Source organism: Takifugu rubripes, chromosome 19 (genome assembly GCF_901000725.2).
Source record: "Takifugu rubripes chromosome 19, fTakRub1.2, whole genome shotgun sequence".
Classification (NCBI taxonomy): domain Eukaryota; kingdom Metazoa; phylum Chordata; class Actinopteri; order Tetraodontiformes; family Tetraodontidae; genus Takifugu; species Takifugu rubripes.
The window spans coordinates 7,260,850-7,276,880 of NC_042303.1; the positions used below are offsets into that span (position 1 = coordinate 7,260,850).

At 48.1% G+C, this 16,031-nt stretch overlaps 3 protein-coding genes across 4 annotated transcripts in view; 1 reads left to right on the top strand and 2 right to left on the bottom strand.

Moving 5' to 3' along the window:
* The first annotated feature begins 129 nt into the window (after positions 1-129).
* Positions 130-5,542, top strand: ttll3 (tubulin tyrosine ligase-like family, member 3). The gene is made up of 12 exons (XM_029827542.1): positions 130-354; positions 771-868; positions 933-1,092; positions 1,240-1,295; positions 1,375-1,503; positions 1,586-1,700; positions 1,889-1,993; positions 2,057-2,228; positions 2,310-2,458; positions 2,556-2,799; positions 2,874-3,309; positions 3,542-5,542. Exons 1-12 carry the CDS (start codon positions 309-311, stop codon positions 4,145-4,147), a joined length of 2,316 nt encoding a protein of 771 aa, XP_029683402.1. The 5' UTR covers positions 130-308; the 3' UTR covers positions 4,148-5,542.
* Positions 5,543-5,608: 66 nt separating this feature from the next.
* Positions 5,609-9,075, bottom strand: LOC101063749 (class E basic helix-loop-helix protein 40-like). The gene is made up of 5 exons (XM_003973102.3): positions 8,630-9,075; positions 8,442-8,505; positions 8,125-8,232; positions 7,684-7,807; positions 5,609-7,547 (listed from the first exon to the last, which is right to left on the bottom strand). Exons 1-5 carry the CDS (start codon positions 8,698-8,700, stop codon positions 6,640-6,642), a joined length of 1,275 nt encoding a protein of 424 aa, XP_003973151.1. The 5' UTR covers positions 8,701-9,075; the 3' UTR covers positions 5,609-6,639.
* A 2,661-nt stretch (positions 9,076-11,736) lies between these two features.
* Positions 11,737-16,031, bottom strand: part of LOC101074739 (inositol 1,4,5-trisphosphate receptor type 1) — a 44,580-nt gene continuing 40,285 nt past the window's right edge. For both annotated transcript variants that reach the window (XM_011613734.2, XM_011613733.2), the window contains 5 exons: positions 15,408-15,547; positions 14,500-14,665; positions 12,812-12,972; positions 12,068-12,229; positions 11,737-11,877 (listed from right to left, as the gene is read on the bottom strand). In XM_011613734.2, the coding sequence (XP_011612036.1) occupies positions 11,791-11,877; positions 12,068-12,229; positions 12,812-12,972; positions 14,500-14,665; positions 15,408-15,547 (716 nt within the window). In that variant the 3' untranslated portion in view covers positions 11,737-11,790. The remainder of the gene's footprint in view (positions 11,878-12,067; positions 12,230-12,811; positions 12,973-14,499; positions 14,666-15,407; positions 15,548-16,031) is intronic.

The following is a 16,031-nucleotide window of genomic DNA, read 5'->3' on the forward strand; positions in this document are numbered from 1 at the left end:
TCGTGCGGTCAACTGAAGCAATGACACCCTACCTAGGGGTAAGGACTGAAGCAGAAAGACAGTGGGGCAGTTTCTTTTTCTTACTACGCGTGTAGGAAAGTTTGAGTGAATGTTTTAGGTGCAGTCAAATGCAAGTTTTTGCAGAGTCACCCACGTTTCTGTGAGTGACAAAGCTGGTGTTGTTCCTACCACCTCGCTTGAGACGCGCGCGCCGTAAGCGGTGGTCCGTCGCGCGTGGGACCTGCGCGGCGGCGTCTCGTTTCCGTGCGCTGCGGCTGCTACGGCAACGATAAACACTGTGCAGAATCATGCAGCCTGTGAGCGAAGGTCCGATCACCGACGAGGAGGTTCCAGGTATGTATACGAGGTCAAGGGTTGCGTCCCAACACCAAATCTCTCTCGGTTCTGTTTCGGATGCGTTGCGGAACACTTTTTACGGACACCGGATTCGCTGTCAGACGTGCCGTTCACGCAGCCGGTCGCAATTCCTGGCTTCTGCACGATATTTCAATAGAATTACCTATATAATCTCCAGAACAATGCTACTTTTGCGTGCAGGTGCGCGTCATTTTGCGCACGAGAATGTGGGCGCGAAACGCTGGGCAGATTTACGCATGGCTTGACCCACTTTAAATCCATCGTGAGCAGCTACCGACACAGTGCGCGTAAATGCTTATGCAGGCAATTGTTGCACCGTTTTATTCTACAATAACTGCGTTTTCCACCTTGTTTGGACACGTTATCGTGTGTTTTTCTTTCTTTTTTTTTAGTGGTGAAGGGGAGGTCTCGCAGCAGCATGCCACGCCTACCGCCAATCAACGCAGAGAGGATGAGAATGGCTAAAGCTCTGGTGGAGAAAGCCGTAAAGGTGACGACCATAGGGCGCCCTGCGTCTGCAAACTGCTCTGACTCCCAGTATCTCTCTGTTTTAGCTGAAGAAGGTGTTCACGGTGGTCGGACCCTATCCTGTGATATGCCAAGAGTTGAGGGCCAGGGGTTGGGTGGAACGGCCTTTGTCATCCACTGCACAGAAAGCCCATCGTTGCCATGGCAATGAGATGGACTGCGGTGATGATGAAGGGCTCCGCGCTGGTGAGATAGTCTACAGAACCTTCGCTGAACTAGAGAAATTCTAATTATAATAAAAAATCAGGACGTCTTTAACCGGGACTCTTCAATGGGATTATGTCAGATCATATTTGTCAGTTTGCAGCACTTAAAGTACTTTTCCCGTCACAGAAAGGGACGACGGAGCTGTGAAAGTGGAGAAAATTGATGACATGCAGGCCCTCATGGTAAACTCAACCCTCAGTGAGTTAACCTCACCTTACACCATCGCCACGTGTCCTTAACTAAAAAGACTTCTGCTCACAGTCTCGGATGGCGCGCAAGGAAACGACGCACTTCTTCTGGACGTCACGTCGGGATGAAATAGACTGCCGCCTCCTGCAGCACGATCAGATCATCAATCACTATGCAAATGCTGCGGCGTTTGCCACCAAGGTGTCATGTCTGAGAACTTGGACCAGCAAAAAAGTTTCAGTTTGCCCACTGCTCTCTATTCCTTTCCTTTTTCTCTTTCTAGGTGGGGTTGTGCTTGAATCTGCGCAACCTTCGCTGGTTTGATGCAGCAGATCCCGACACTTTCTTCCCCCGGTGCTACAGGCTCGGTGCTGCTGATGAAAAACAAGCATTCATTGGTCAGTTTTTCCACACTATTTGGTCGAAAAATGTGATCGTGAGTCACGGGAAAATGAGAAATGGATCCGGATCAGAGCCGAATGCTGCTTAGAGTTGGTTGAAGTTGAAAGAGGAACATTTTTGTATGTAACCACATTGCTTTGTGATTGTCTTAAGCATGTGTATTTGCTCTCTGCTGTGTCCGCAGAGGACTTCAGGAGGACAGCATGCACCAGCCTGCTGCAGCACGTGGTCGAGCTGAGCAGCTACAGCAGAGCCGGCGCAAAGGAGGAGGAACTACGCCTCTCTGAAGGTACCAGGAACTATGCTTAAAAAAATTCAGTCCTCTCTGAGTCACCTCTTCTTTTCTGTACAGATCTTTGCGAACACAAGCATCAATTTATCAGCGCGGGAGTCATCGACGCAGCTCTGCGCGTGTGTCAACAGTATCTCAGTGTTTTAGAACACTGCGACATTGACATTACCATAGAGACGCCCCGCGATGTCAACTGGGGGGCCTTTCTCCAGGACTACTACAAGGTTGTGCAGTAAGTGTAGGTTCCTCTACACAGCTGAGATGAGAACCCGTTGGTGAAGTTCAATCTGTGGCCGGTGTGTTTTGTGTGCAGTGATGGTGTGTCCATCAGGGGCGGCGGTGTGTTTGTGGAGCGCTGCCAGGCCATGTTACGGAAGCTGTGGGAGGTCTGTCCCCAGCTGGGCACAGACGGACTCAACAACATCTGGATCATCAAACCAGGCGCCATGTCGAGAGGACGGGGTCAGGCTCTTTCTACATTCATTCCTCAGCAGCTAGTATCAGAGTTATTGCTAGGGTTGGGGCTGACCTTGGTTTTCTTCTTTTATCTGACCTCCAGGCATCATGTGCAAAGATCGTTTGGATGAGATTTTGGCTGTGGTGGATAACGACAAATCTCTGAACAAGGAGAGAAAGTGGGTGGTCCAGAAATACCTGGAGCGACCTTTGCTGATCCACGGCACCAAGTTCGACCTGCGTCAGTGGTTCCTCGTGACAGACTGGAACCCTTTGACCGTGTGGTTCTACAAGGAGTGCTACCTGAGGTTCTCCACTCAGCCGTTCTCCACAAAGATTCTGGACAGGTGAGAAAGGGAGTCACGGAAATCACCAAAGTGACAGCTCTCAGCTTCATCACACTCTTGGCTGTGATCCTCAGCTCCGTCCATCTGTGCAACAACTCCATCCAGAAGCACTTTGAGCCGGCCCGTGATCGCCACCCATTGGTGCCAGAGGACAATATGTGGTCCTGCTCTCAGTTTCGGGCTTTTCTGCATCAGCAGGGCCGCAGCGCAGAGTGGGACTCGGTGACGGTGCCGGGCATGCAGAAGGCGATAATCCGAGCCCTGCAGACGGCCCAGGAGCAGGTGGAACCCCGCAAGGGCAGCTTTGAGCTCTATGGGGCCGACTTCATGCTGGGCAGAGATCTGAGGCCTTGGCTTCTAGAGATAAATGTATGCCCCACTATGGCACAGTCCACGGCTGTGACGGCTCACCTCTGCCCCGCAGTGCAGATCGACACACTCAAGGTTGTGCTGGACCGGCGGACTGATGCCAACGCGCACACAGGAGGCTTCCAGTTAATCTGTAAACAGGTAGGGGGTCAATGGGGCTGCAGACTTGTCCTCAGTCTTCTTGGAGATACCAGAGATAAAAGGTTAAGGATGTCGCTCAACAGATCTCCAAACTTGGGTCGTTTGGGAGGGTTTTTAATATACAGATAGGATCCTTCCACTTATTTTAAGGCATTATATTCAATATTAAGTTGAACGTTTATTGAATTGCTGAAGCTTTTGGATGGTATGTTCAAGTTTACTGTCTTCCCAGGTTCCCGTTGAAGTCCCTTATTCTCTGGGAGTGAACCTGGCAGTGGAAGGAGCCCCCTTAAGGCCACCGAGAGCGTGTAGACAGACTGCTCTCACCAACCTGCCCCATTCAGACCTGACAGCACAACAGCTTCAGAAAGAACACAGATCATCCAGTCTGGAGTCTTACAAAGTTTCTGATTCGTGTCAGTCAGGCAAAAAGAGAAAGAGCAAGAAAAAGAGAGGAAACAAAAAGAGACAGATGGCATCCACATCCCCTGAGAAAGGACCGGAGCAAAGGGGAGGAGATCACAAGGCTTCCTGCGCTGGCAGGTCCCTTCGCTGCACCGTCTACGGACAGTCATCAGGGGAATCGAAAAGAATTTCACAGTGTTTGGGTCTCCACGACAGTAAAACAGCTCTGATTCCTTTGAATCTTTCCTTTTCTCTGAGCCCTCATCACAGCACGTTACCGAGTCAACGCCCATTGGGACAAAGGTCACACATCTCTGGATCCATCCCACTCCCGACTCCTATTCAACACCACAACAGGATGTCTGCACCGCTGCATCCTCGCCTCAGGCTTCCCCTCCCCTCCTTGGAGGTCTTACCATACCATCTTATGTGACCGGAACGGATCGTTCTTATAAGTCAGAAGTGTTCTCATTTCTGAAGCCACTGGAACATCGAGGTCCTGGCGACACATTGGCAAGAAGATACGCTAAAGAGGGTTCATTTTGTACTTTTGCACAACACGGAACAGGAATTAACTGATGAATTGATTTGCTTGATTTTCCTTGTTTGTTTGTTTTTTTTAAAGAATGATTTAAGATGATTTTATGCACCGATTTAACGTATAATGCATAATAAGTAGTGAAGTGATCAAGTTAAAGTGCTGGTACCGAGGAGCTGGTGTACTATAAATGACCAGCAGGTGGCAGAAGAGCCCGGATGATCTCGATAAATACTGAAACCAAACCATTTCAGGGAATCCCACACTGGTGCAGTTTGAATCTTGACTTAATAACTTTATTATTTACTTTATTTATCATCCACCATTTTCAAGAAAGTGAGCCCTCACTACAACTGCAGGTTTTCATGGCATTTTTGTCTTTGAACAATTTCACACAGAATATCCTGAGTGAACGAGCCAAAACTGGAGGGATTGATGCTCCAAAGAGGTCATTAGCTCCTAAGGACATAATTACATTGATGGGTAATCACTGTAATTAGGTTATTCTCTGAAATGATGTGCAGTCTACACTTCCAACGTCAAATCCAATTGGAAACCTGTAGCATTAGAGCAACATCAGTCTGTTTCCCTAACCAGATAACAGAAAATTCACTTCCAGATAAACAGTTTAGATCTTACGACATTTTGGTGATGTGCGACACGGGTTTCAGACCGATTCGGAATCAATCAGCGACGCAAACATGTCGATATCTGCAACCTTGGGGAGAAGCCCAGCACGTACTTGACTGTGATTGGAGGTTGTGCTTTCTGGGAATTGAGACTCAAAGGATTGCCTGTACAGGCAGGATAAAGACAAAAATGTTGCTTCTTTGGGTAAAAATGCTGCAGATCAAATCAGGGCCATAACAAACATTGCCTACTCATCAAGGCTGATGACAAGATACAGATGGATCCTGGTTACTGCCTGAGGAGATTACCCGGGCCTGTTTACACGTGTGTTTAGGCTCGTATTTGCAGGCACAGACGGTCAACCAGCAGGACCAGGCTGTAGACCTGTCATTACATAAGTGTTCTCGGTGACATGACTGTTACGCTGTTGCACAGAAGTAAATCTGTAACACCTTTTTGTCTTTTTAATTGCTAGATGTTTCCCCACACCCCATTTGGACTTGAGGACTCATTACTGTAGTCTCCAGGTCCTCACGCCGACCCAAAACCTCACACCTGAATGATTAACCTAAACCAAATTCTGAGTTAAACCTTAAAGATCAAGTCTCACCCTCATACGACCATTTCAAGAGGTGAGAACTTGTGAAAATGTCCCCTCTTTGCATGGAAGATCCATATTCCGGTCCTCTTGTGTTGCACGGGCAGGAACAGAGACGCACACAGAGCTACTTTCCACGGGAAAAATACTTTATTACACTTATATATCAACATTTATAGACAAAATATGTACATCAAACATCTTTCATGTAGGTCCCAAAATATAAAATCTTAAGTACCTCTTTCTATAGAAAACTAGTCTTCTGGTAAAACGTTTACATTCACTTCTCTCCGCCTCGCTTCTTTGACTCCAGTATTTATACGTATACAGAGAATAAACATCTGAGATTTATCAGCTTTTCACAAGTAGAAGGCAACAGCAAGAACAAACACCAGGTTTGACTTGAGCAGAAACAGATGTCGAGTATGCAGACCAGGTCCAGCACAGTGCTACAGTATGTACACAGTTTCTGAGGAGACAAACAATCGACGGCGCTCTGGGCCGCCCTCCGCCTCTCCAGAGCGCACGAGCAGGTATCAAAAATAGAAGTGTACGACAAGTTTATGGACAATAATTACAGGGAATCCGTCTGACACACAAAAGCAAGTCTACTTCAATCATTGTGGTCATGTGGTGTCCCGCTCGTGAGCCCGGGAACCTTTGTTTTCTAGCGCCAGTCATCAGGGTCTGCGTCGAGGGGACATTTTTCAGTGACGCACATGAGACAGGTGGCAAAATCTAGGTGAAACATTTGAGGCAACACTTTCGCGAGCACAAAGACGGCGTGTCTCTCGTTACAACCAGCTACAGGAGGGGCGTGTCAGTGTCGTCGGTGTTTTTACTTTAACAGCAGCATCAAAAGAACACGGCTTTCTTTACATTCATCCGGGTGCGTTGGGGCGTGTGCATTGGAGGTCTCTTATTTTTTTATGATACATGTGCACAGAATAATATCACTGAGCATCAAACATTCAACCAGAACTTTGCATCTTTCTGCGAGATTTTCTCGTTCGCTCTTTGATTTCCCTGTTGGGGGACAGAGGACGGGAATGAGGATGGATCATGGAAAGGCTCAGTCGTCATTCTCTTCCCATTCCGAAAGCTGTCCCTGCCCCTTTGGACTTGTTGAGAGATGCCTCTTTGGCCCGGCTCTCGTCTTTCAGTCTTTGGTTTCCAGGTTAAGAGGCGGCACCTGCTTCAAAGCCTGAAGGAGGGTTGGGGAATCCATAGGTGTCTGAGACATGGCTGGGGCTGGAGAGCCTCCTCTGGGAGACAACATTAGCTGAGGTGGAGATGGTCTTTCTTTTGGCATGGCGGAGGAGGAGCCTCCCATGCCAGGGTAGAGTATGGGCACGGTGCCGGGGTACCAGCTCTTCTCTAGCATTGGCAGGTAGGCTGCAGCAGAAGGTGGAATGAGGTAGAAAGGCATGCAGAGGGGATGTGATGGAGGTGGGTGGTTGGGGGACACGCTGTAACTGCCATAACCCCTAGGGGGCGATAATGACTCTCCACTGGAGAGCAGCTCATCCTCCAAGGATTCAGCCCGAGGTCGCTTGTGGCGCGGCTCCTCATCCTCCTGTTTGATTGCAGAGCTCTGTCTCTCACTCAGGGATCGCTTTGGCTGGCTCTCCTGACCATAGTAGACTGGGCGACCCTGCGGGGCCCCGGACTCCGTCTTCTCCAGCTCTCCCCCGTAACCGCTGTCTGTATCCGTATCACTTCCGCTCTGTTCGCTGCTCGTCGGAGCATACGCCCGCTGGATGACAGGCACACAGTTCCTTCCGTAGCCTTCGCCAGGTTTGGCAGGCGTGTTGGCAGGCATCTCCTTATGGGGCCCATGCTGGCGGTAGGCGGGGGCCTCCTCAGCCCGGGGGCTGACAGGGGTGCAGGGTCGGACTGGACTTTGCAGCACCTCTGCAGCTACTTTCTGAATGTGGTTAATCACATGGGACGGTGTGAAGTCCCCGTCAGCCTCGTGGTTGACTAGATACTGATGGATCTCCTTGGCGCACATGTGGAAGCCAGAGCGGAACATCTCGGACTTTTCCTGGTTGACAGGAGGCTGCTCTGTAAACACAATGGGAAGGCACAGTCAGAAATTCCAACGTTGAACATTTGGTGCATCCGCTCTATGATTTCCCTGCAAGTTGTGCATTCTGGCAAAGCCGTCATGTTCTGCATGCACGTGCGACCTGCGGCTCACCGATTTGCACGCCATTCTGCAGGGCCAGAATTTTCTGCTGCTGCTGTTCCAGGAGGGAGGTGAGGGCTTTCACGTGTTTCAGAGTCAGCTCTAAGACCACGGCCTTCTCCAGATGTCCCAGAGTCTGCAGGAAACGCACACACATACACACTCAGCACATCTTATATAACACACACCGAGCCCCGGCGCCAAATGCACATCCTGGGGCTGTCTCACCATCTCAGCATTCACCACTCCGACACACCTATGCGACAAATGCGGCCTAAACCAGCCCAATCCTTTTCAGCTTTAATGGTTTAAAGGTTTTCTTTATAGGAGACAGCCTCCACTCGCAGACTGCTGACGCACCCAGCACACTGGTGTAATACCGCCCGATAACCACTTGGGGGCGTGTGACGGCGATCACAGTCAATCCCATTATCCCTCCCTGTGTGAACTTACCGTGAGTTTCAGGTGCTCCGGCAGTAAGTCTTTCAGCTGAGCTATGCACTCGTTTATCCGGTCACGCCTTTTCTTCTCGATAAGCCTGTGAGGCAGCTTGTAGGTCTCCTGTGAGAATAAGCACCACTGTTAGATTAATTCAGCCGACTCGCTGTGGGGTTTTTTTTTTTTTGTATGGCCAGACAGGCAGTCACGTCAACAGGGAGGACTCTAGGAGTTATATCACAGAAAACTAGGTCAAGCAAGAGCGGTTGCAGACGATAAGTCCTTTACATCGGGTTAGGAAGGAAAAACCGAGAATCAAAATAACAACCGACCTTGTTCTCTTCTCCTCGCTTCAACCCTCGCCTGGGTTTATAAACATACATCGGGAAATCCATTCTGTAAAAAAAAAAGTGCAAAGTGAGACACTTGAAATTATGAATAAAAAAATATATACAATAAACTTTCTCGGTGCAGTTTAAGCTTTTTTTTCTTTTATTTTCCCTCTTGTAGCGTAACTTACCCCTGGACGTCTGACAGATCCGCCTGGTGTTTGGACAGAGGAGGCGGTTGCGCGCTCGGAATTCTCTCCATTCTCTGTAGCCCAACGACGCGATCAAAGTCAAGGTGCCTTTTGTCGGTGCGCTCGCAAAGAAATGCGCATTTACTGGAGCCTCGCAGGTACCAAACCCCGCAATCAGTATAACGCGCTCAAAATTCGCTCAACAAAAGAAAACCCTCGATTTTTGGATGAAATTCCAAATTTTGACTCTCGTCCCGCTTCTCCTCAAGGTTATTTTGGGCTCTCGTGAAGTCCCCGCGACTTCCACGCCGTGGTCCCGCCGCAGAAGGACGACAAACCCTTTCGGTGGCGCGTTAGGAAAGTGGGGGAGAACAGAGCGACGAGTTAAATAAACCCTCTGACTCCGCGCAGCGCTGACCTACCTCTGTCACATGAGGCTCACGTGTTAAACGGCGCTGTATCCCCGGCGGAGGGACCGCCTCCTCCCCGCCGATCAGCGCCCTCATGGGCGGACGGCGGCTGGCGTCAGAGAAAGGGGCGCGGCGAGCCGGATCCCGTGTACCACCATGCTGAAGTGTATGGAAACAAGGCTGCGCTCGCCACGGCCGCGGGAACGTGCCGAGGAGGGAGACAGCGCGGGAGCGCAGCAGGGCACGGGTGGCGGGTGGGCTGGGCACGTTACCCAGCACCTGCACCCACCAGCAGAGTAATAAAAGAAACACATGAAACCAGCCGCAGCAGCAGCCGTTATGTGCATGGACAGTTTTACGCACGACTTTAGCGTATATTTTTCAGTTAATTACTTTTAATGCTTCCAGGAACTAAACGATTTCTAATAATTGATTACTTGTATTCCCTCGTGCTGCAACCTGTTTAATATTTTAAAGCGCCCCGACAATACCAAGCCCGCAGATAACGTGCGTCTGACGCAACAGGTAACGGCCGGTATCGACGACCGGATTCTGGGCGGGAGAACCACGTGTACCAGTGCGTGGACGAGTGTGTGGAGTAATGTTTGTTGTCGTGGGGCCGCGCAGACTGTCACGTTGATGTCCTCATGGCTCCGGGAGCCTGCTGGCTGAGCACGCAGGGCGCATCCTGCTCCTACCTGAATCATCCGCGGGCGACAATCATTTTTGTCTTTATTCATTCGATTTCGCTCCATCAATCGACTTTACAGAAACAGCAGGTCTCCCCATCCTGCGGTGGAAACACGAGATGGAACACTTTCAAAACCCGAGCACGCCACAAAAATAGATGGAAATCAATGATGAGGTCTGATTGAGCTTAAGGAGCTAAACGGACGGGGACATTGCCACGTGTAATGCGGCATTACAGGGTCATTACGGTCTAATTACCAGTTATTAAAGGAAATAACCCAACAGCGCTGAGCCGCCAACTGTAAACAGGAAGTGTGCTCAATCATAGAGGAGCAGAGATGCGCCTGCATTTTGCGCTCATCTGGTTTAATATCTCCTCCTCAAACAAAGAATGTGAGTGTAATTGTTTCCCCCCTATTCAGATTTTTTTTAAAATAAATGTTCATTTGGCCTGGCCCGTTGATGTTTTTGTAAGAGATCAAACTCCAGCGTTACTAATGGGTATTCGATTTTTAACATTCTCTGCATCATAAGCAGCCAGTAGTCACGCAGCAGCAAGGGAGGGTCTGACTGCAGCCTGGGAATACCCTGAAGGCTAGTTTAAGTCTTCAAAAATACCCGGAGGATAATGAATTTAAGATAGAATGCATGAGTTAGGGGGCTCTGTAATTATAAAATGACTGCAGTTTGTAACTGTAATTTAATTATGATGGAAAAGCCGATGATCCCAGCAGCTAAAACAGTTTATTTGACCTCGTCAATAAAGACATTAGCACTCTTTTTTATTAAAATCTCACTGTTCTTGGAGATTATGGGACAATATTCCTCCAGTTTTCTCAGCCAGTAAAAGCAGTTTATTGATTCAGTGATAAAATTCCCAATTATGAACTGAAACATGTGCAGAGTGGTCATGAGATAAGTGCACTTCCTCATTTGGAGGGGATTAAAAGTTCACAGTTCAGGAAATTCCCAAATTCCCTTCTCTGCGTGCCTATTTATTACCTTGGCTGCAGTGCTTCAGAGAAATATGCCCCTGAAGTGGTCAACACACGAGCAATAGCTTAGAGAAAACACCCCTGACACAGACTGCTAATTTAGATTTTTATTTAAATAAGCTCCAAAATCTGGAATGTAGGGTTCAGACACAAACCATCTTATAGAAATGTTCAGTTTTGGTCAAGCAGCACTCCCAAGTTCTTCTAGTCCTTATATGTCCTCCTGCACGTGCACCTAGAGAGCAAGTCAATCTCTTGTGAATCACAAGTGGGGAAAAAACAAACCAAAAAAAAAAAGCGTGCTCACGAAAATATCAGTGCTTGATGAAAATCACGGTGAAGTAATTCAGTGTGGAGGACGTTTAATCGAACACTCGACGCCCCTCAGGTGTCCGAGCCGCGCTGCCGCTAGTGTCAAGTGAAAACGTGGGTGAAGCTCCAGAGCGAAGCGGTCACATGATTAACTCGCCAACAGGTCCTCTCGGTTCGTAATTCATTACCTTTTCAGGTGAACTGGGGGGTTTTCTCCAGTGGGAAGTGATTGGGTGAAAAAAAAAATGTGATAACCTCTTCAGAATTTTGGGTTTTAAACAGAAATATATATTTTGTTACATATAAATCAGAGACTGTGCCAAAAAATAATTCTTTTTTTTTTTCCCCCACACTGTCATTAACTATTCTTGCTGTTGCTGGTGCAACACTGAGGAGTGAACCCCCCCCCTTCCCCCAGGGACGCAGGCCGACGTTTGGCTCGCGTTAAGTGTGGCAGGTTGCAGAAGGCATTCTGGGTGTTAAGGCTGTGTTATCATCGCCTGAACCCACAGGACTGGCTCCTCAGGTCCCGAGGCACTTGGTTCACACTCCACCCACACGCGGACGCGGACGCGGACGCCCGCGCCACAGAGTGGGTCACCTCCGCTCCACGCAGACGCGCCAGGGGTCTGGTGAAGTGTACAGTCTGACCTGTTTATATGCTGAATATTGACACACTTTTGGCAGTCGGGAGTGTGCAGGCACTATTGTGACACCCCCCCCTCCCCCCACCCCTCCCTACTGCAGAGGCCCTTCAGGCTGGTTGCTGTGGATTGATGTTCATGTGGGGGGGGTGTCCAAGGAGACCGATCCGTTGCTTGTGTTTCCTCTGCTCTGTCATCTGCACAGAGAAAAGTGAATCACTGACACAGTCGGTCACATGACCCCGACTGTAGCAACAGACAAGCTAAACTGGATGAGGACATCAAACCACAAAGAAAAGCCACATTAGTAATTTTCAGCCGTTTAGCCTCTATTTATCTGGCACTTTTTGCGATTGAGACCAAAAATAAAAGAGACTGAGTAGGCACCTGATCCTTGAGCTCACTCAGCTGTCCAGACAGGTTGGCCACCAGCCTCATGGTCGACTCCAGCTTCTCCTGCAGGTTCCTGATTTCATTCTGCTCCCCCTCGGCGTCGCTGCTCACCAGAGACATGGCACGCATCCGTGGGAACCAGTCCAGGTTGTGCTCCTGATGGTCGGTCGAGCATGTGAGCGTGGTGGTGCATTTGCATTAACAGCTATTAAAGCAAGAGTCATTTGAAGAGGGTGCGGGTAGTCTGCGAGATAAGCGGAAATGCTGATCTACAGTCAGTGAACCGGCTGATCCCTCCTCGCACCAATGGCAGTTTGTCATTTGGTTACAATCTAGTGCCACTAACGTCCTGTTTATGTGCTCTGTGTCATCACATGTGAGCATCTTCAGGCTAGAGGAACCCATATTGTGTTAAGGTGCGGGCGGCATGTTGGTGCATATTCACAGGACCGATTTAGAAATAAAACCGGATTAACGCATCCTTGAATTTGTGTTTTGAGTAAGTTGTCACAGCTTGCCGGCCTGTTTTTAATCATTCAGCCTGAGTACGGAAAGCTTTAGGTTTTCCCTATGCAACATGTCCATTTCTATTTTTTACTGCCTGCTTTGCTTTCCATATCTCAATTTTTCGAATCTTTCACAAGTATTTCCCTTTTTTTTTGGTTTATGGTTCGCATCAAGAAGAAGAATCAGGCCTGCAAGAGAAGGTGGACGGGTGTGTCTTCGCTCCCTGTTTACCTTTATCATCTCAGCCACGTAGCTCTCGGGGCCTGTGTACTCAGTGGAGTCTTTAACTTTCACGAGCACGATAAAGAACAGGTAGTGCCACATGTTGTGTTCCTCCTTGATGTGCTCCTCAAACGTCACGGTCTTGTTGTCGAACTTGTCCCGCTCCAGACCTGCAGGTGGGCAGAACAGTTATGTTAGAAGAGGAAGACCAAATGTGAGCGAAACCAGGAAGTTTCACATAAAATGACTTGAATAAATTCATTCTTTGTGCCATAGACATCAAACACTCAACCTGAGACCTGGTATACTTAGATAGGTGTGTAGATCTTTCAAGAAAAGGCTGGTTTCATTTAAAATTCTGTATGTTGTCTCTAGTAATGATGGTGGAATGAGCCAATGAACTAAAAATCTGAACAGATTCGACGGATTTGGCTGTTTTCTCCATCAGACAAGACAGGGATGATGTAAAAGTGAGGGGGAAAAGGAAGTAGAAGTCTAATTCAAAAGGCTGCTCTTCAACGAAAAAACCTCAATAATTACACTGTGAACTGGAATTTAACAAAGCACCTGGCAGCTTTACAGCACCCCCAATGGTTGTCTGCAGTAATGAAATGATAATCCCAAAGCACGGTCACACCCCCAAGAAATCCTCCTAAAAAACATTTTATATATGTTAATATGACCTCAGATCAGGAGTCAAATAATTCAGTGGCTGCGGATGATGTCACTCGAAAACGATGGAAGAAGATGGACAAAGGAAGAAAAGGCACAACCACCGATCACTTTCTGACCAAACAAGCTCAAACCAACACAGCTGGTGACAAAGGTAATTTATGAAAAAGTAAAAAGTAAAAATCGTGCAAACTAACTAACACGGTCAAAAGGTTTCTCTTGAGTGAAGTGACGAAGTAGACCAACGTAGCTTAGCAGCAGCTAAAAAAGGTACACGGTATGTTAAAAATGCTCATTAATCATGAGAAACATCTTAAACAATTAAATACTGAAGATCAGTGGTGCTTCTGGAGCCTCTGATTTTAATCCCTTCATCTCGCCGTTCTCTCCAGGTCCCTGTGGAAACCATAGAGACAGCAGCTCCCCCTGTGGCCTGGCCTTCTTTAACCGGAGTGACTCAGAGCTGACAGCTGCCCGGGTGACATAATGCTGTTCCATAAGCTTTCATACTTAGGACGGCCACACTCTCAACATATGTACAGGCTTCACACACACGGTATCCACAGAGTGTATGGAGTCCACAGAGACGCCACATATTCCGTCTCTTGCTCAAATAGGGACATGCCGATGAAGCCGCGAAATGTTCATTAATCTTTCACGCCGACTCAATACACAACGTGTTGCATGGAAGCACGCGCTAATGCGTACGTGTGTGATGGTGGCAGGAAGCTGTGATGAGTAAGTATTCCTTGGAACAGGCTGCACGCACCTTTAGAGAAGTGCTCACTAGAAACCAAATCAAGCAAAACTGAGGGTGGGTGGAGGTGGAGGTGGAGGAGGGGGGGTTGGGAATTACCCAATTTGCCCAAATAGGGTTTCCATTGATGTGTATTGCAAAACAAATAGTGTGTACCAGTGTTACCACGGTGACTAGTAGTAGAGTATCCTATACCTGGAAGCAACCTTAACGTTATTAACTAAATGTTGAACTCTCCAGCTCAGACGTATCTGACGAGCGCCATTACCGCAGATGAAGCAGGTCGTTTTCAGAACCTCCTCTTTCTTCTGTTTCTCACTCCTCAGGTCAGCGAAGGTGTCAATGATGACACCGAAGATGAGGTTGAGGACGATGATGATGACCATGAAGAAGAAGAGCAAGTCGTATATCACTCTGGCGGCAAACAGAGGCTCCTGAGCAGAAAGGACACGTGACAGTGAGCTACAGGATTTACATCTAGGTTTTTAACCTGATGCAAAATAATTGTATTCATGTGAAAACAGATGGTATTTAGGGCGAATTTCAACCTCGCCAAGTGTTGATCAGGCCAATGAAATAGGGGACGCTACAGCGGAGGCTTATGCCAACAGACAGTAAATGTAGCTTCATGCATTGACCCGATATCCACGCTGTGCATGTTAAATATGCTAAAATGTAAACGCTATCATAGCGCAAATTTATGAAATAGTTCTGGATGAACTCATTGCACATGTTGGAGTTGGCAGTGCTGATGCTAACGTGGCAGTGCTGATGCTAACGTCAGTGCTGAAGCCTTGTCTTCCAAGCCTGGGAAAAAAAGGTTTCTCACTTTTTTCAGGTCTCGCTTCATTGCTGTTAATGTTCTAGGACAAGCAACAGTCCCGAGCCTGCCTGGGACACACTCCAGCAGTCAGCGGGACTTTTTAGTCTAGACTGAGTTGATTTCCTCCGACTGGGTGTTCTAACATCCTGCGTCATCACATCACAAATTCAGTGGAAGTTTGTGCGGCATTTCCCACACAAGGAGGGGGCAGAGTTACGAAATCTCCCACAGTTCAAAGCAAAAGTTCATGTGTGACTGGCTCACAGCCAGCTCGCACAACCAACATCGCAGCTGCAAGTCTTGTGCAAATGTGTGGGCAAGGATAATTGCGGCTCTATCGGGGGAGCACGTACCTCCTTGGAAGGCTTGCGAAGAACATCACCGACTCCTCCTCCGCTCCTCAAGCCGTGACTCAGGACGGTAACGATGCACATCAGCAGGGAGTCGCACGTCCGCTCCACGTCCTCGTCCTTGTCCCCGTCGCCGTCACCACCTGATGGTTGCACAGCGCCACTCCTTGCGTTATTTTTACAAACTTGCAGAGAGAACTCTGAAGTCAACCATAAAAACCCTTAATGTTGCCTTATCCTTGTGTGACCGAACCCAGTAACCTTTTTTATTAGCTTGGAATGCTAAGTTGAGAGTTCAACTTAGCATTAAAAAACAAAAACAGGATGTTTATGACTTTAGTGTGTGTTTAACCCCAATAAACAGACAGTTCAACTTTTGAAGACATCTCAAGAGTCTTTCCATGGTTGAGCGTCTCTGTTGGCCATTTTCAGTCTGGGATATATTTAGTTTTTGAAAGAAATAGATGGACTAAATGATGTTATTGCTTTATCAGCGTCGTTGGAGTTGTATTGTGGTTCATGTGGTCCATTATTGTATTGTGGCCACATTTAACGTCATCGTGTATAAAAAGACCACCAGGACTTTCAAGTTTAACTGCTAAATTTGGTCACGTGACCTGGAGGAAA

Bases quoted from the DNA above. Each gene is read 5' to 3' on its own strand.
- ttll3 (XM_029827542.1), top strand. From the start codon at position 309: ATGCAGCCTGTGAGCGAAGGTCCGATCACCGACGAGGAGGTTCCAG. The intron at 1,296-1,374 runs GTAAACTCAACC...TTCTGCTCACAG, and splicing joins ATGACATGCAGGCCCTCATG to TCTCGGATGGCGCGCAAGGA. The intron at 1,701-1,888 runs GTCAGTTTTTCC...CTGTGTCCGCAG, and splicing joins TGAAAAACAAGCATTCATTG to AGGACTTCAGGAGGACAGCA.
- LOC101063749 (XM_003973102.3), bottom strand. From the start codon at position 8,700: ATGGAGAGAATTCCGAGCGCGCAACCGCCTCCTCTGTCCAAACACCAG. The intron at 7,808-8,124 runs GTAAGTTCACAC...CGTTTCCTGCAG, and splicing joins CGGAGCACCTGAAACTCACG to ACTCTGGGACATCTGGAGAA. The intron at 7,548-7,683 runs GTGAGCCGCAGG...TTGTGTTTACAG, and splicing joins GCAGAATGGCGTGCAAATCG to AGCAGCCTCCTGTCAACCAG.